General features: G+C 39.1%; 1 protein-coding gene across 3 annotated transcripts in view; it reads left to right on the top strand.

Annotated features, from left to right (window-relative positions):
• Positions 1-1,871: 1,871 nt before the first annotated feature.
• Positions 1,872-19,742, top strand: part of Cyp7b1 (cytochrome P450, family 7, subfamily b, polypeptide 1) — a 171,947-nt gene continuing 154,076 nt past the window's right edge. For 2 of the 3 annotated variants that reach the window (XM_006535384.2, XM_006535383.3), the window contains exons 1-2: positions 1,872-2,050; positions 2,338-2,674. In XM_006535384.2, coding sequence (XP_006535447.1) covers positions 2,559-2,674 — 116 coding nt within the window. In that variant the 5' untranslated portion in view covers positions 1,872-2,050; positions 2,338-2,558. Of the gene's footprint in view, positions 2,051-2,337; positions 2,675-19,742 lie in introns of those variants that run through there. The other variant, NM_007825.4, reaches the window with a different exon arrangement.

The raw sequence follows: 19,742 nt of genomic DNA, 5'->3' as shown, positions 1-19,742 counted from the left end.
AACCTAAATCATACCTGTACAGCCTTTGTGTACAGCTTTGTGTACAGCTTTGGTCTCTGTGAGCCCCTATGAACCCTGCTTAGTTGGTTCTGTGGACCATGTTCTCCTGGTGTCCTTGACCCCTCTAGCTCCTACTATCCTTCCCCACTTTCTTCTTCAGAGTTACCTGAGCTTTATCTAATGTTTGAGCATGAATCGAAGCATCTGCTCCCATCAGTTGTTGCTGGAGATAACCTCTCTGTTGATGATTGGGCTAGGCACTGAGTATAGCAGACATCACTAGGATTTTTTTTTTTTTTTTTTTTTTTGCTAGTCACGTCTGGTTCTAGCCTTGGTCTCTGGGCTATCCTGAACATCCAGGCAGTAGAGCAGAGGATGTAGGCTCCCTCTTGTGGTGTGGACCTTAAATTGTACTAATCGTGGTTGGCCACTCCCATAAGTTCTGTGCCACCATTACCCAATACTTCTTTCAGGCAGTAGAGGTTGCTGGTCATGGGTTGAAGGATTTGTGGCTGAGTTGATATATTAGTCCCACCACTTGAAACCTTATCTGGTTACGAAAGAGGGCCAGTTCTGGTCCATATTCTTTATTACTAGGAATCTTTGCTAGGGTCACCCTTAGAGATTCCTGTATGTTTCCATTGTACTACGTTTTCACATCAACCCCGAATCTGTCATAAACCAAACCCCTACTATATCATTTGCTTTGGGGAATGAGCAAAAGATTGGAACCATATGGACCCATTATTAAATTCTCTCATTGTTACTCCACAATCACATATCAACTAGTTTCTTTTCTTTTATCTACTACTAATATCTGTTCACTTCATCTCATAGTCTTTGAAAAGAAGACATTTTATTTTATTTTTTAAATGCTTTTTTTAAAGATTTATTTATTTATTATATGTAAGTACACTGTAGCTGTCTTCAGACGCACCAGAAGAGGGCATCAGATCTCATTATGGGTGGTTGTGAGCCACCATGTGGTTGCTGGGATTTGAACTCTGGACCTTCTGAAGAGCAGTCGGGTGCTCTTACCCACTGAGCCATCTCACCAGCCCTTATTTTTTTTTTTTTTGTTTTTTTGTTTTTTTACAGATCCAACAAACCACATATCATCCATGGCTTACACTTAAGAATGCCATCTTATAGTAAAGACCAGCTGAGTTTATTTCTTTATGATTCAATGTCTATTTCCTAAGAATTGGGCTATGTGTAACCTGCAACCTTAACTACAAATGGCTCTGCACTGCTTCTTCCAGAAAATGGCAGTCATGCCTTTCTTTCAAAAGCTATCTTGCTATGACCATCTTGTTATATTCTGCTCAGTAACTCCCATTCAGAAACCCCCTACCACTGGGTATAAAAACCTTGTCTTCCATATGTCCAATGCTGACCTCTTGGATCCCAACCTTAGGAGGAAGGAGCCCATGAAAACAAATAAAAACAGCTTGCTTTATTTTATGCAGGTCAGTGGTCTCTTCCGCAAGCCTTTGGTGTTAACACTTCTCATTGCACATGGAGTATTCATCACTTTCTTTCTGAGACTGAGACAGGGTAAAAACAGATCTGTGTGAAATGGTAAGTGGCACAGAGACCAGATTTGAAGTTGTTAGCAGTAACTGTTCGGGGATAGGTGAGGGTGGGAACTGTATCCTGTCCAGTGCATAAGATAGAGGTTTTGGAGTAGGATTTAATTAGATGCGTAAATATTTATCAACTAAGTCTACAAGACAACTTGAATATGGGTAATCAGGAAAAAAGGTGTGTGTAGGATGGGGGCTCTCCTGTGAAGTTAGCATCAGGTCTCTCTCTTCCTCAGCCACTTTCACTTTCTCTATTAAGGCAGGGCGCCTGTCCTCATGTTTCAGGTGTATCTGCTGAGTCATTACCGCAGCTCCCATGAGAAGATACTTTTCGAATGTCTTCCTTCTCTGCCTGTACAGTGTGCTGTACACTACGGACGTGGACTTGGTGTCATAGCTTGGTGTTACCTGTGGCTTCTTTCTGTGCTGTGCGTCGGCAGTTAAGACCCTGCCTTCTGCCTCTGGTGTGAACCTTTGCATATATTATGCCCTCAACCTCAATCTAAGCACAGTGGACACTGGTGGTGAAGGTGATGGGGAGCACAAACTGCAGTATCTGCCAGCTGTTTAGGATGACCTGTGCCACAGGGCCACTTTCTAAGGCTAGTGGGTGGGGAGAGCAGGGAGTCAGGCAGGGTCTCTTCTGCGAGCTCACTGCTGACTGACTCAAAAACACCCCCCCGCCCCCCAACCCCCAGGCTTCTGTGGCTCCATCTGGGGAAATCCTAATCCTTTCCCTCTTCCTTGGCAGGGTTCCTGTCACCGGAGCGGAGCGGAGCGGGAGGCGGTGCGAGGCGGAACGCTTGGGTCAGGGGGAGGCGGGGGGGAGGGGACTCCACTAACTTTGTAGTTCAGCTTTGGGGGCCGCTGTGACATTCTGCTCTGTGCAGCGGGCAGGCCACAGCCTCTGGTCTAGAAGAGAGGGCACTGTGCAGAAGCCATCGCTCCCTACAGAGCCGCCAGCTCGTCGGGATGCAGGGAGCCACGACCCTAGATGCCGCCTCGCCAGGGCCTCTCGCCCTCCTAGGCCTTCTCTTTGCCGCCACCTTACTGCTCTCGGCCCTGTTCCTCCTTACCCGGCGCACCAGGTAAGCGCCTGGCTGGCCACGCATGCGTGGGATCGCGGCCACGCGACCTCGTGGACACCCGAGTCCGGCAGGGATGGCGGGTGCAGGAAAACCTTGCTGCAGGACACTGGCATCTGCTGCAGCCAGTGGATGTCCTAATAAAGACTTCTTTCACCCTCCACACACTCACACACGGGCTACAGTTGAGAGGCCCGAATGGAGTTGCACCACGCAGGCTGTAGCTATTCAGGTTTGCATTAAGCATCAAGTATGGCCTTTTCGTGGGCCCATGGATATGTTGCAGCTCAGAGTTCCCTCTATTTCAGGAAGAAAATTTTCTTGAATTTCATTTAGCTCAAAGAGAAATGTTTTAAGAAAATGCAGGTGCAGGATATAGGTGCTGCTCTGTGCCTCAGTTTACCTGATTTTCCTTACTAGGAAAAAATAGAAACAACAGTATTTGCTATCACAAGTTTTCGTGAGGAGCAAAGGTGATAATAGTTATGTCTTCGCCCTGTTATTTTTCTCAGGACAACAGTAACAACAGCAAAACTCAGAAGGGCTTAAGTATCCTGCTTGAAATATGGATGTAGAGAAATACAACTAAAATTGTTCACTTCAAATTTATTTTCTTTTCCCACCAGTGTCTTATTTTTTTCCTACACTGTTTTCATGTTTTTTGTAAACCAAGCAGATTGATTTGCGGAAAATAGTAATTACAATTTAAATATCTGTCAGTATTTACTTGGATCAGTGAGCGTCATAACTTCTCTGGTTTTAGGGACAATGACACAATTGTACTGCACACACATATCTGCACACTTCTGAAATGTCAACTGAAAAATACTCAAGATAATAGCATTTCCACTTTCTCACATTGAGCTTTGAGAGAACTTTCCAGAGCTTTCCTGTCCCTCTTCTGCAGTCTTCAGCACAGGAGGGGATTGGATCTTTAACTTCAGCTCATGTGATTCTACACAGGCTCCAGCTTCTCCCCATGCCAGTTAAGTTGCACTTCCAGATTTGCAGACAGGAAGGTGATTTGTTTCAGTCTCCATTTACATGCAGGGCAGGAATCGATGGACCTAACTAGTTCATTCTAGACCATTGAGGGTAATCAAGTCAGATTGTGAAACTCAGGATAATGTCTCGGGGAGGTAGAAAGGCAAGGTAGGCTTTCCACAAGAAGCTCTTTGAATAAGCCAGTTTTTTTCTGTTCACTAAATAGTATTTGCTGAAATGTTCATGCCATCAGTTGTCAATTCCTTCATACCAGAAAGACTCCAATACAGGTCTATAGGGAACTGCATCCCATAGCAGCTGATATACACTGTCATGCACTATGGAAAGATAAGAGGATGTTCTAGCTCAGAGAGGCCTATGTGACTAATGAGAGAGGCCCATGTGACTAATGGCTTCTGTTTTCTGTACCTGGACAATTTATCACTGTAGGAAAGTCCTGTCTGATGTGACATGTAAATGGGAAAATATGACTAGAACAAAATATTCTCAATGCCTTATGTATGTTATATGCCTGAATGACTGGTAATACACAGATATAAATCACAGGAAAACACACTCTACTACAACTTACTTTTCTCACTTTATAGTATGCTTTAGGTGCCACTGAAAATGAACATAGAGAATAACACACACACACACACACACACACACACACACACACACTTGGATTAGTGTGGATATTGGAGTTGTAATAGATGTGAAACCTCCCTCAGTCATAATTTATATAACTACCAATGATCTATTAAGTTCTCTTACATACTACTGATGTCGATATTACAATTCATTTTGATTACATTAGTTGGATAAAGAAAATAAAGCTTCACTATTTTTAATTTCTCCTCTGTCTTTCACTCTGTTTCTGTGTTTGTCTGTCTGTCTCTCACTCTACTCCCCACTTTGAATGTGTGTGTGTGTGTGTGTGTGTGTGTGTGTGTGTGTGAGAGAGAGAGAGAGAGAGAGAGAGAGAGAGAGAGAGAGAGAGAAAGAAACAGAGGAGAGTGCTGCTGAGGGTCAAACCCAGGGCTTTACTCTATCATTGAACTACTTCCACAACAAAAGGTTCATTGAAAAAGAAAAAAAAATCCAACTTCTATAAACTTTTGATGGAGTTATCTCTGAAAGCTTCTTTACTAATTTGTTTTCTTTTTAGTTATTTCTGCCCACCCCCAGAGTTGGAATTGACCACAGCACCCTGTGTGTTCTAGGCAAAAACTCTACCACTGAGCCACACCCTCAGCCTTTTCTTATAATCTTTGTAGAACTTCAGACCCTTTCATATCTACTGCAATTATTTTACTATTTTACTTTGTATTTAAGAGTTTCTGGCTGGACAGTGGCGTTGAATGTCTTTAATTCCAGCACCCAGGAGGCGAGGCAGAGGCAGAGGCAGAGGCAGGCCAATCTCTGTGAATTTAATGCCAGCCTGGTCTATAGAGTGAGTTCCGGGACAACCAAGGCTATACAGAGAAACCCTGTCTTGGGAAAAAGAAAGAATGGAAGGGAGAGAGAGATAGAGAGAGAGAGAGAGAGAGAGAGAGAGAGAGAGAGAGAGAAGGAGGAGGAGGAGGAGGAGGAGGAGGAGGAGGAGGAGGAGGAGGAGGAGGAGAAGAAGAAGAAGAAGAAGAAGAAGAAGAAGAAGAAGAAGAAGAAGAAGAAGAAGAAGAAGAAGAAGAAGAAGAAGAAGGAAGAGGAGGAGGAAAGCAAACAATCGATCGAGTGAGAAAGAAAGAAAGAAAGAAAGAAAGAAAGAAAGAAAGAAAGAAAGAAAGAAAGAGAGAAAGAGAGAGAGAAGAAAGGAGAAAAAACCTCCCTTTGTAGAAATCTTTTAAGTCCTGACATGATAAAAATATCCAACTGTGTTTTCATTACCAATTAATTCTCAAGGAGATGATATACACACAGTGGTTACATTCAGTTTTTATCCTTTGAACACTTTTATCTAGAACATTTGTACTATAATGTTTTATAGGAATGCTGCATGTTCCAAAGCCAGTTGCTAGTTTTACCTACAAAATTGCTAAAACTCCGGGAGAACAAGGCAACCCAGAAGTTGTTTATTGTCCTTGCCTGTCTACCACTGTGTCTTCTGTTTTAACTTTGTCCCCCTACCCACCGCCACACATTTCCTTCTCTTATTCTTCATGAGCCAAGATCAGAGATTCATCAAAACTGGTGGGAGAGAGTGATCCTTCCATGTTAGGAACTGAAGCTAGAGGGGCCGACCACTGCTTTTAGGACACTTTGATTTTGGGGGTGGGGATTCATTTTCCCTACTAGGACAATGGCTTCATGAGATTGTTAACCACAGATGCCATCATAGCATTCCAGGGGAAAGAGGGGTAGCAGTGCTTAGCTTAAGGTTATCATTATAGGAAGGATGGGGCATGGTTTGAATCAGCAGGATTTCCTAATGGCAAATGAGGGAAAAAGGTATCACCAATGAAGGTTACATTTCCCCCTTATTTTTCCTCTGTAGTTCTCTGTACTTGTCCAAAACAATTGCTTCCATATTCTCCTTGTTCAACAGCATCACCAATATATAATAAAACCTTCTCAGGAGGCCACAGCAAGAAAACAGCTGTCTACAGACCATAAGGCTATAAGGCTTGTGATATGCTGTTACAGTAGCCCATATGCACGGAAGTCGATGAAATTTGACCCTAAATGTCCTTTAACTGTGGGCAGCTCTTGAACTTCGCTCAGCCTGCAGCTCTGCATCTGTGACTGCACACTTAGAGAGTTGGTCAAGAATCTGAGGACTATTTAGATGCACATATATTCTTTTAAAAGCTCACTTTTCCTTATTTACATTTCTTTCCTTGATTTTTTGTTATTCCAGTAGACTCAAATTGAGTGATCAAATGATATTTTAGCCTTTTGGGAGCAAGGGTAATACTGTCTCTACTTGCTTTCTTTTCCCCTGGATCTCTTTCTTAAAGTTCTTAGTCTCTCCTTCATCTGCTTTGGGTTCCTGTTCCTCAGGAAATACATAATTTTCATAATTAGTCATCTGTGGTAATGACAGTTTCCAAGCAGCTTCCTAGTTCTAGAACCCAAATTCTATATGAAATTATGAGACATTCAGTAATAGTTTTATCCAAGTGATATGAAATGTGTGTGCCTGTGCATGCATATGTTTTATTTCTCTTTTATGTACTCACGGGTATTTTATTTCTAAGACTTATTTTTATTTTATGTGTATGAGTATATTGACCGCATGTATTTTTTCAGGTTTCAAATCCTAGATTAAGATTTTTTGATCTATTTGGAGTTCGCTTTTGTTTAGGTACAGGTTTATTTTATGAATATGAATAGCCAGTTTAAAATTAGTTTTTAAAGACATGGTTATTGATTAAACTCTAACTCTTTAACCTCTGGAAATCATTGATCTCTTTATTGTCTAATTTTGATTTTCCTAGCCTATTCATGTATGTGGTTTAGTAACATGCATTAAAAGCTCCTGTGTAGTTGTTTCTTTATCATCTATTAATATTTCTTTATATGAATGTATACAGCATGTTCTTCTAAAGAAGACCTTAATGACTTCTGATTTTGAACATCTGTGAAGAAGGCTGCTAAAAATATCCATGTGAAAAGTTTAGTGTAAGGTTACGTTTTCAGCTTATTTTGATAAATATGAAGAGTACAACTGTTTTGCATATTAAATGCATAGTTAATTCAGTTTAAAAATGCCAACCTGTATTCCAAAGTAGCTATTCTATTCTGCCTCCTTGGCAGTGGTGAGTGGCCTCACTGCCCTCACATCCTTGGCAATACTTGGTATTTTCAGTTTTAATTCATAGCTTTCTTTTAGGTGATTAGTACTTTTTCAGTATTTTGATTCTTAATTCACTGATGGCTTTTCATATAGTTGTTTGCTGTCCATACATTTCCCTTGGTCATTTTTTGCCTTCTCAGGTTTGTTGCCCAATTTTTAATGAGATTGATTTGTTTTGTAATTGGCAATTCTTGTGTTCTTTGTTTACTTTTGTCACAATATTAGGTCTGTGTTCTGAAAATATATTCCTTGGATTTGTGGATTGTCTTTTGATTCTAAGCTACATCTTTTGCAAAGCAAAAGTTTTTTACTTTGATGCAACTCAGTACATTCTTTTTTCCTTTGGTCATGATTTTTGGTATTGTAGTTAAAAACTTCTTAAAGACGTCCATGTACTGTAACTTTTTTTGTAAATGTTTTTTTCTGCTTCCTACCAAAATTCACATTAACAAGTGAAGCTATAAGCTACCCAAAGAAATAAGTGTGATTGCTTTTGAGTTACATGTGTGGATCTTGTGAGAAGGGGCAGTTTCATAAACCTACATGCTCCTAACATTCTTGAGTTGAATCCAAATTTCCTCTCATACTCATTTTGATATCCTCAATGAATACATTTCATATCTTTTAATCATAATGTATCAAACACCTGCCATTGTACCATGTGTATACTGAGTACTTCTCTTACTGGGAACCCGAGATATCCAGGTAAGTCTGTGAAAAACTGTCATCCAGTGGTCACTGTAGTTTAGTCAACAGCTTAGTCTTGTAACTAATGGCAGGAAAGTAAACTAACAATGTTTTCCTCGTTTATTCTTATTTTATGTGTATATGTATTTTACATACATGTATGTGTATATACTTTGTGCATGCAATGCCTACAGAGGCCAGAGGAGGGCATTAGATTCACCTGGAACTAGAGTTACAGAGGATTATAAGAGACCATGTCGGTGCTGTGAAGCTAATCTGGATCATCTGGAAGAGTCATTAGTGCTTTTAATGGCTGAGCCATCTCTCCAACCCCTTGAAAATATTTTCTGTTAGTAGCTAGCTACTGAAAATGTTATTGCTGTGGGGTGGGGTACATTACCCAACCATATACATTACAGATTTTCAAGGAACTGGTTAATTATTTGTGCCTTTTAAATTTTTGAGTCTACTTGTTTTCTTCTGAATCCTGCTGTGCCTACATGCCTATATTATTAGCCATTTACCTGTGATGATGTAAAAGGGATTTTACCCAGTAGTAAGCCATTTCTACCAGCCTTTGAGGTCTATCTGTTCTGCTTCTGTGGGACTTTCTATTACACAACTTCTCAGGCTACGTTAGCAAAGAGCTAATTTTACTTTTTAAAAATATTTTCTTTATATTTGCATTTGGTAAAAACAGATTACTTGGAAAATGAATAAATTTTTTCATAGAATAAAATTTAAATGACACTTAAACACAAGGTAATGATTCTTTAATATTTGATTCAGTACAACTGAGATGTTTCTGTCAAGATGTTTAGATTTTGTAATTATTTCTTTGCAGAGGAGAGCTAAGAACACAATTTATGGTAACAAACTTCCAAAAGTTGTCATCTCTCTCTCTCTCTCTCTCTCTCTTTCTCTTTCTCTCTCTCTCTCTCTCTCTCTCTCTCTCTCTCTCACACACACACACACTCTGTGCCTACATGCTATATTATTAGCAATTTACCTGTAATAATGTAAATGTGTGTGTGTGTCTGTGAGAGAGAGAGAGAGAGAGCAGAGAGACAGAAAGGGAGACAGAGACAGAGAGAGAAATAAAAAGAGACAAAGAGACAGAGAGAGATAGAGAAGAGTACTAAATGAAATGCAAATTAAAAAAATATTTGCAAGAAATATTTGTCTGATAGTGCCAGTCTATACAAAGAAGTTGCTTCTCCTTTCAATGACAGTTGTTCAATACTAAAATCTCTAGTGCTCAAGTGCCATCTACCAAATAACATAAATTTAATCGTCCCTGGGTTCCTTTAATACCTTATACTCCTTATATACTTATATACCTGTGCTGTATTACCTAAGGAGCAGGATAAGAGCAGAAGTTCATTCAGAGCAGTTGCTGGTTCTTCTTGAGTGTTTTCAATCAGCAGTCAGTTGAATATACAGATAAGAAACCAGGAAATATCAGCTGTGCTCAGTCACTCCCAGATAAGATCTAGACATGCATCCATTGCTACTACTGCCCAGTGAATGAGAACTATGCTGCCACCAAGAGTGGTTGTTTTTATTTATCTTTTCTTTTAAGAAGCAGGATTTCCAGGTTCCTGCAGGCTAGAAGAGAGGAAGAGAATCAAGAGACCCAGAGAGAGAGAGAGAGATGGGACAGGCTTGGAGCTACAGGGAAGATCTTCCAAAATGTAGGTGGAAAGGGAAAGTGGTCAGAAAGCATCTAGGGCAGCAAGACCAGTGGGCTTCAGAGAAGGTAACTGACCAGCTAAACTGAGGGAAGATTTGGAGGTGTTGAACTAGGGATAAAGGTAACTGACCAGCTAAACTGAGTGAAGATTTAGAGGTGTTGAGCTAGGAGTGAAACATGATAGCCACACAAGGCTTAGAAGAGTCCAGGCACAGATATAATAAGCCAGTTTAAAAATTAGCTAATGTGTGTGTGTTTTATCCACTGATCTGAGATAGATCCTGGCCAGGTGCATGTGTATAACCAGCTGGGAACACAAAGCTGTTTAGACAAAACTACACTCTACACATATATATTATATAGATATAAAATCTAGATTCTTCATATAAAAGAAGACATTTCACTTTCTGAGTCAGGATTATTTTACTTACCATAATCTGCAGTCCATTAATTTTTCTGCAAATGACATTTGATTGTATTTTGTGTGTGTGTGTGTGTGTCTGAATAAAGCTCCATTGTGTTTATGAAAAAAAAAATAGGAAAAGGAAATGGGTCACTCAGAGAAAACTCATATGCCACAAGGTAGTTCACCAAGGCTCACAGGCAGAATTTTATGTTTCATAAAATATGAGAGAAAACAGGAAGGTCTGTAGACATGTCAGAGGCTCTTGGTTAGACAACGGAGTAGTGTGTATACTGTGTGTAGTTTTTCTTCTGAAATCCAGACTTTGGATGATTCTCATTACTATTCAAAACAAATGTCTAGGATTAAGAAGGTTATTGGGTATAGTCATTTTAGAGCCAGCTTGAGGACTGAAGTTGGATCATCAGTACCCACGCAAAAGCCAGACAAACTTGAGGCCCACCTGCCGTTAGATTCAGCCTTGGGAGGAAGAGAGAGGGCATCTGGAGGAGACTTGTTAGCTAGACCAAGAGCCCTCGTTTTAGTGAGAGGTTTTGGCTCAGTATATTAAATGGACCGTGTGGTGGTTTGAATAAAAATGGTCCCCATAAGCTCATGTGTTTGAATGAATGGTTGATCTCCATTCAAACTCCACAACTAGGGAAGGATCAGGAGTTGTGGCTGTTTTGAAGGAAGTGTAGCCTAGTTGAAGGAGGTGTGGCACTGGGTGTGGGCTTTGTAGTTTCAAAAGGCCCAATTTCTGTCTCTGTCTCTCTGTCTGTCTGTCTCTCTGACTCTCTCCTCCATCTCCCCCTTCCTCTTCCCCTTCCCCTGGTCCCCCCCAACCCCCACCCCCACCTGCAACTTGTAGATCAGATATAAACTCTCAATTACTGCTTCTGTTCCATGTCTGCCTTGCTGCCAACATGCTTCCCACCATGGTGATCATGGAGTAACTTGTAAGCAATACCACAAGTAAATAATTTTCACTTTACATTGCCTTGGTCATAGTGTTTTCTTATGTTGTAAAACAGTAACTAAGACAGAGAGTAATGGAAAAGGATACTCAGTCTCTGGCCTCAATGCTCATACACATACATGACTATGCCCACCTGGACATTTGTCCCCAAACTTCACACTCATGTGACCATATATGTGTAAATATACTTGCATACTTCTATACCATACACATGTAGGTACATGCTGGTGAAGGAAGGCAAAAATAAAATCGTGCTAGGTGGGCTGGGATATAAGAATGACATGACTGGTGCTGCCTTGTTTTGTTTTGTTGTTTTGTTTTAAGTTAGGGGGTTAGTTATGCTTGCAGTTTGAACCCAGGATCTACTGGCTTTGTAGATGCATCAGGAATGAAGGAATCCCTGGTCAGAGAATACAAACAGACTTTGCAAGTTGGAACAGATAGGGAAACATTTTTCTTAGAGGCTCCTGAAGGTGACCTGACTTATGTGCCCTGCCAACACCATGATGATACCCATTAGGACCAATGTTAGTCTTCTGGGCTCCAAGTCTGTTGGATAATTAATTTGTAGTAATTTTCCTTCATGAGAAAATTATCTTATTTTCTATGTTTCTTTTATTGAACTGTAATTCCTGCTCAAGGCAGGCTCTGAAGGAAAAGCAGGAATGGATTGTGGCTGACTCTACTGGGTGCCCTTGAGAAACAGCATTAGATAGTCATAAATACCATTCATTTCCCCCCCTGCTAACATAGTGGTTTGAGAGCTCTTCACCTTAGGTCTCACAGGTGGTAACAAATCATCCATCTATGTCTCTTTCTTATCCAGTAATTCATAGTAAGTTTTGAGTGTTTGTTATGTATCAGCATTTCAATGCATCGTCCAAATGTCTGAAAATGGAACACAAACTATAGGCATTGGGCTCAATGCACATCTATGATGGCTGCCTTCAGCTAGATAATGAAGAGCTGGAATGACTGAGTATTGAAGGGACCTGGGCGACTAAGAATTACATTGCATTTTCTCTCAAAAAAATAATAGTGATGCAGGCTGCAGGCTATGGAGGAAGAATTGACAGCTCCTTGTAGGAGAGTGGCTCTGTACTTCATCCAAAGTAAAAAATCCCACTGAAACTGCTCCAGGTTACTGTTCTGTGAAAGGCAAAGGACAAAACTGTGACGCTACCTTAATGAATAAGAGAAGGGGACATCAATTACGCCCTGCATTTTATGGCTGAAGTGCTCACTTTATGGCTTGCCTTTTTTTTTTTAAATACAGAAGTATGTGGAATGGATATTTTTGTCTATAGAAAAGTAGAAAGGATTAATTAATTCTATAATTGCTGAATATAAAAATTAATAGAATTTTTAAGAAAAGTATAACTATAATATGATTTAAATTCATTGTCATTTCTTCTTGCAATTTCATCTTAAATAATTAATGAAGAAAAATTTACAAGTTTTACTGGATTAAGCACCTAGTGCAATGTGGGACACTGAGCACCAATGAAGAATCAATGAATAAATGAACTGTTTGGTGCAGTCATAGTTATTTTTCTTCCAGTATGAATAGTTTAGGTTACCTCAAGATCACAATATATAAAATACATACAAATTGATATTCAATGTCATACATGTCATTTCTTCTTACTTAAAAAGTAAAGTTTTTTTTTTCTAGCAAGTTCTTATCTATTAAGAATATTTATAAAACTTTATATGCCTCAGTTCAGGGGAACGCCAGGGCCAAGAAGCGGGAGTGGGAGGGTGGGGGAGTGGGTTGGGGAGCATGTGGGGGACTTTTGGGATAGCATTGGAAATGTAACTGAAATAAATACCTAATTAAGAAAAATAATGTTTATAAAAAAGAATATGTAGGTGCAATGATTATTCTTCTGCAGAAATCTGTTTGAAAACAGAGTAATTTGAGTGCATTCAACACCTGAAATTCCTGTTCCTTAGAATTTTCAGTTTTAAAGCATGTCTCGTTCATTTTCAGTTTGAGGGGCTGGATTTTCATATGAATTCCCTTTCCATGTAGATGGAGAGATGACTTCTTTAACAAAACAAAACTTCCCTGTGAAAAGGCTGAACCCATTTTTGTTAACCATCCCCAATCATTCATAAATGTTTGGTTCTATGATCATTTAAAAAGCATAGCAGGATGGATGGTCATAGCATGTTAAAAAGACAGTTTTATAATTGAAAATCAAAGTTGTCTTAGTGAATGCAAAGCCTCGTATTGACTGTATGGTAGGATGCAAACCATCTAGTTCTAGAAAGCAAGTAGCTTATTGTTTGATCATGTTCAAGGGCAATGTGCTGCTGAATTGTGTGTTGGTAATGTTGGTCTTTGGGGATAAGGATGTGAAGAAATAAACTACTTTAGATGATAAACATAACCTTTAGATTTGGTATATTGTATAACTGTTTCTGAAATAGAATGATGTCAACAGAACCTTTTAGTCTATCAGTCATAAGACAATTGTATTCCTTATTACATTGCATGTTATTAAATCCTCTAAAAACATTCTTCATCTTATACAGGCATGAAATATGTCTCATTCAAGTAATCCCTCTGACTCATAATTTCATACCTTCATAGCTATGATGTTAATGTAGAAGGCTCTAATTCGCATCGTTTGAGTAGCAGGGGAGATATCTCAGTTGATGAAGAGTTCAAAGCCCCAGAACCTACATAAAAGCTGTTGGTGGTGCACACCTTTAATCCCAGCTCACAGGAGGTAGAGGCAGATGGATTTCTGAGTTTGAGACCATCCTGCTCTACAGAGTTCTAGGTCAGCCAGGGCTACATGGAGAAACCTTGTCTCAAGACAAACAGTAAGACATGGCATGAGCCTGTAACTCCAGCACTGTTGGACTGGAAGGAATGGATGAAGACAGAGAGATCCTTGAAGCTCATTCTCACAATAGCTAAATTTGAGCTTTAAGTTCAATGACAGACTAGGGTCAAAATATGAAACAGCAATTCTGATGAGCTTTGGACTCTACACACATGCATAAGTGCACACACATATAAGTTGTTAATAAAATAAAAATAAAAATACTGATTCCATTATGCCCATTCTTTAATGCCATTATATTCTTTTTACTACTCTTGTGTCTCTGAGATAGACACTTCCCTTTATTAAAGAAAAAAAATTAAGACCCAATACAACTTAAAATAATTTCTACTAGAAATTTAAGGATGATATGCATATATGGATTTGAATTTTTAAAACAAACAGTATATTGTTCAAAAAAAGAAAGCAGGCACAAATGTCTTGCCATTTCTTGTTTGCACTATACTGTGTAGACATGTGAGGGCTAGAATAGGACATGTGGGGCTATCCTTTCTTGTCATAGTGACTTACTGGCTCTGTAAGCATTTGTCGAGCATTTGTGGTTCTCCATGTGTTCAGGCTTCTCTGTATTCAGATGCAGAAGGGAACAGGAATCATGATGCTAGAATCTGTAACATGGTGGGAATGTCCAGACTGAGAATCACAATTTTACCCTTTGAAAACTTGTGAAAATTTTCTTCCAGACCACTGGTTTCTGGTGAAAAATGTACCTTGAAGGAACCTAGAGCCAAAGGAGAAGGGTGTTTTCATCTTCTGGAAACTCATTAAAAGCTATTCAGTCTTTCGTCTTCTAAGCATCCTTCTAAAGTGCGCTGTGCATGCTGTTGCATGTGACATTGCTCATTACTATTGCACGTAAAAAATAGCATTATATGCTGAACGAGAAGGTGTTAGATGGTTTACATCTCACTTGATGTAACAGAGCATTGTAGTTAATGTGATATCTAGAGAATGCCCTGAGGTGAAGAGTGGGATTTTAAATTTGTTTCAGGGTTTTCATGACATTTTACATATAGGCAAAGATCCATGGAACCATATTGTATAAAGGAAGTCATAACTTTGTTGATATATCTTTGTATTCATACCTGCTACATCTTTCACCACATATGTAATGTATTCATATATATCTATTGTGCACACATGCACACACACACATGTATATGCATGGATAAATATGTGTATGTATCTCAGACTACTTCTACCTTTTTTGTTTGTCAGTGTGTTGTGCCATATGTTGTAGAGCATTGTGCTAAAAGATAAAAATATTCCAAGAACTATGAAATCATCAGTCACTTGAAGAAGTGTAATGATTTTTGACTAAGGTATTTACAGCTGTTATCTATGCAGGTGATAATACATGGCTTTAATATCCACAATTCTAAAAGGAACATATTTTAAACTTAGGATTCATTGCTTTCTAAGAGAGAGAATCATATGTGAAGCCCTTGTATTTTTCTAGAGAAATTGGCTAAAGTTAGTATCTCTTCCTGAATCAAAGTCTTCTATAGACACATGCGGAACTTCCATCTTTTCTTTTGGTCTCTAGAGATAACATACACATCTTTCCAGTTTCAGAAGCAAAGGCCTAACAGGAAACCCACTGCAGGTAGATGGACTCTGAATAGTTACTGACATGGGCATTGAAGGTTTTCCAGCTTATTCCAGGGGTGAGATGTTTCAGTTAGTTAATAATAGTCCAGAAGCTCAATGTGCAATACGGATGTGCATGGAAATGTTCTTATGTCATGTAACCCATGAACAATGACTAGACCTGATGCAATTTCAGTTTAAAAGATTGGAACAGAGCACTTGATTTCAGAGCGTTCCTTGGATCTGTCTTTTCTTGTTTGTAAGGAAAAAGAGGCCTGAGGTCATCTGTGTTTTGTCTGCTATTGCTTCTCAGAATTTCTTCATTTTAAATCTTAAATGAATAGATCTGTGTTCCATTGTGACATATTGAATGTTACATTCAACTACTTAATCAATATTGAATGTATGTGAGAAACATAAGTAGTTGTTTTACTACACAAACATTGAAAATTTGGCAATGGTGTCCTCTGAACCTTCTTACCTTCTGGGATATATCTTCCTAATGTCTTTCTCATTGCATGATTGAATCCTGGTGCATTCAAATTCTTCCATTATCGTTCATTCTAAAGCAGTGGTTGCTACATCTTGAGATTCATGTAGGTCTGAAGGCTGGCCAGATTGTAGGGTCACTCCAGAAGCATTTCTTTTCCTTCAATGTTTTTGATCATAAGATGCAGCACAGAGCGATTTATTTGCCCCCAAATGTAATTAACAAAATGAAATTGATGGTAAAAATACCTTCAATTATATTGTATAGAAAAGACATGTGTGAGTTGTGTTGTATCTTGTACATAGTGTATATAAATGTTCTCTCAATAAAAAGGACACAAATGTGCTTTCTCTATATAACTCATATAATATGCTAACATGTTTAACATGGTTAGTCCATCTTGTGTAGGTGCTGCAATGACAAATCCCCTCATTTCCCCAGTCTGCCTCAGTGGGAGTAATCAAGGCACCTTTTTAGAAACTTTGTGCTGGGTTTCTTTTCAAACAGTCTTTCTTAAAGAGAAAAAGTCAACAGATGCTTGCAGTCAAGTAGAACCCAAAGCCGGTGCCTCTTTGGAGGTCACCAAACTAGCATTTGCTTACCAAAGAAAGCAATTGGCAAAGGAGCTTATAGAACCCTGTTCAAATCTATAGGGTGGCCTGAGTCATATAATAAAATTATATAGTTGGTAAAGTTATTTGACCCTGTTCTTTGTCAACTGCACCAAAGTTTTCCACTTCTCTTTAAACTTTATTTAGGATATGCAAACATTTATTTGCAAATTTACATCTTTCCTCAGAACAGGTAATTACCCCTAAATGAAAAAGCAAGGAGACGTGCTAACAGTGTTTTGTCACAGGATCATTTTAAAAAGAATGGTTTTTTGGCTATGGCCAGAGCATACTTATTACTCAGCCTCAAGCACCTAAGTAGGAAGAAGTGACCCAGGAACTATTACTTGAAGTGTTTTTTTTTTTTTTTTTTCTTTCCTCCTCTGTCTGTTTGCAAACCTTCACTGACATGCTATTGGAATAGCCAGGTTGAGAATACTTGTTCCTATTGAAAAAGAATAACGAGAATCATGCTATACATGTACTAATAATAGTAAAACTTCCACAGGAGTGAGAAAGGCGTGATGATGCTTGTCCTTCCCTCTGACCTTTAGTTTTCTCCTAAGTGAATTAGAGAGCTGGACTGATGAATCAGTTTTAGTTTATTTATTTTATTTTATTTTTTAAGTGAAGTTCTTTTTTTATTAGCTATTTTCTTTATTTACATTTCAAATGTTATCCCCTTTCCTGGTTTCCCCTCTGAAAACCCCCTACCCCCTCCTGCCTCCCCCTGCTCGCCAACCCACCCACTCCTGCTGATGAATCAGTTTTAAATACAAAGACACTGCTATACTCAAGCTGTTCCACCAACACGTGTATTTAACAATGTGGGTTTTACCAGCCAGCAAACTGCACATGCCTCTTTCTGACTCTTGCAGTATCCTTCTAGAGTCAACACAAATGTACCAGATCTGTGGGATTTTCCTGGCTCTCCTAGGCAAACTTAACTGTCTTCTCCCCAGAACCTCAAAAATCACACCAAATTACAATTTATTTGATACCCATCTCCACCCAGCTACTATGACTGCAATTTGATGTGAATCAGAATCTGTCTTTTTACCCATTGCTATGCCTGCAGCATTTAGAGACATGCCTGGCACCATATAACTCACTGACAAACAATTCATGAGTAGGAAAGCCTAGTTGTGAAGGAGAATGTGGTATCTAAGCCTTTTGATAATTTGCTGCACAGTCACTATTGGTTTAAAAAATGCTGAGAAACCTAGCAAATATTGTTCACTACCAAGAATATGATTCAGGACCCCATATGTAAGTGGAGGTCAGTATCAGTATTGGGAATTTCCTTTCACTATTTTTAACAATAGTTTTTTGGGTGTTGTTGGTTTTGGGTGCTGTTGTTTTTTTGTTTTTTTTTTTTTTTTTTTTTTTTGTTTTTTTTTCGAGACAGGGTTTCTCTGTGTAGCCCTGGCTGTCCTGGCACTCACTTTGTAGACCAGGCTGGCCTCGAACTCAGAAATCCGCCTGCCTCTGCCTCCCAAGTGCTGGGATTAAAGGCAGGTGCCATTAGCGACAGGAAGCTCCAGATCCCATAGTAAATGTAGGACCATGAGGAGTGTCTGGTTTTGATGGTAAGTGCAGGGCTGCTTCTGAGGAGTAGAGTTTTATTGTTGCTCTTTGCTAGGATTGGCTAAGGATGTTCAAAACTGAAAATCAGGAACAAGAACTCAGATTTGAATAAATTCACCTTGGAATCAAGGCAGCCCAGAATTAAGATTTGCAATGAGAAGATCATTTATAAAATTACATCGACAGATGTAGGAATTCACACCTGTAATTTCAGCATTTTTGAAAGTGCGGGAAGGAGACCTGAAGTTCAGGTCAGCTTGCCAACATCCCAAGATCCTGTATGGAAAAACAAAACAAACAAGTCTAATACCATATTTTAATATATCATATATAAATTCAATGGAGCGCTTGTTATAAAAAGGAAGCAGAGGGTGAGATATTTGACTTTCTCATTTTACTTGCTAAGAATAAGCCAGAAAGGCATTGTCAGCGTGAGTGGGAATGGGGTGCTCACCTCAGAAATAAAGGGGATTTGAATACTTGCCCCTCTACTAACTGGAAGTAAGGCTTTCAGCAAAATAGTTTACCTCCAAAGACAGGAGTTATAGAGAAAGATGGGCGATTTCGAGAAAATCCCATGGCTCCACCTATGATGGAGGCAAACGTACTTCTCAAGTAATACTGTTCTCCATGAAAGTGGGAAATACTGAGGTAAACACAAAACAGAATATGTTCCAGATCAGTGTCTCAGGACTTCACAATGAAGTTAGGAAGTAAATAGAATATCCAAAGTTCACACTTCCCTCTCTATGAATTCAAGGTTGCTTATTGCCTATAGTCCTCAGTTTTACACACTTTGTTTCATTCACACATTCTACTAAGGTTGCTCTTTGTATTGAGAGGAGAATTAAAACTATTGGTGCATGTGACTGTAGGAATTTCCATCCTATTTCTCTAAATCTTTGGTCTTCCCATTCTGAGCTAAAACTATTTATTGGCTGACTAATGTTTGAATGTATTGTTAGCTACTGATTATGCAGCAATGGAAGTCACAAAGAACCCAAACCCACAGAGACATACATAATTTAGCAATTCCACCACACAAAAGGGTGCTATTGGGATAGAGCTACCCCAGAAATATAGTAGCAGGATTGGGTTGGAGTAGTAACTATTGGCTTTTGATGATTAGGATGAAGCAAGTAAAGAGAGGAGAGATTCCTGTTTCTGTTTTAAATAAAAGGTTAGGTTTCTGTTCAAGGGTTGAGCCTACTTTATTGGAAATGTTACATGTGCAATGTTTATGAGATACATGTCTTTGTATTCTCTTTGGAAATGTAATGTATGGACATTAATTTTTATACTCAGTCTTAGTGATTTTGGGGTAGGGAAGTAAAAACAAGTGGAGGCAGCTGTCAGCTCAAGACAGTTCTCTCAGAAGCCACATCTTCCC

Source organism: Mus musculus, chromosome 3 (genome assembly GCF_000001635.26).
Source record: "Mus musculus strain C57BL/6J chromosome 3, GRCm38.p6 C57BL/6J".
Taxonomy (NCBI): Eukaryota; Metazoa; Chordata; class Mammalia; order Rodentia; family Muridae; genus Mus; species Mus musculus.
This window is presented reverse-complemented; position numbering and strand designations above follow the sequence as displayed.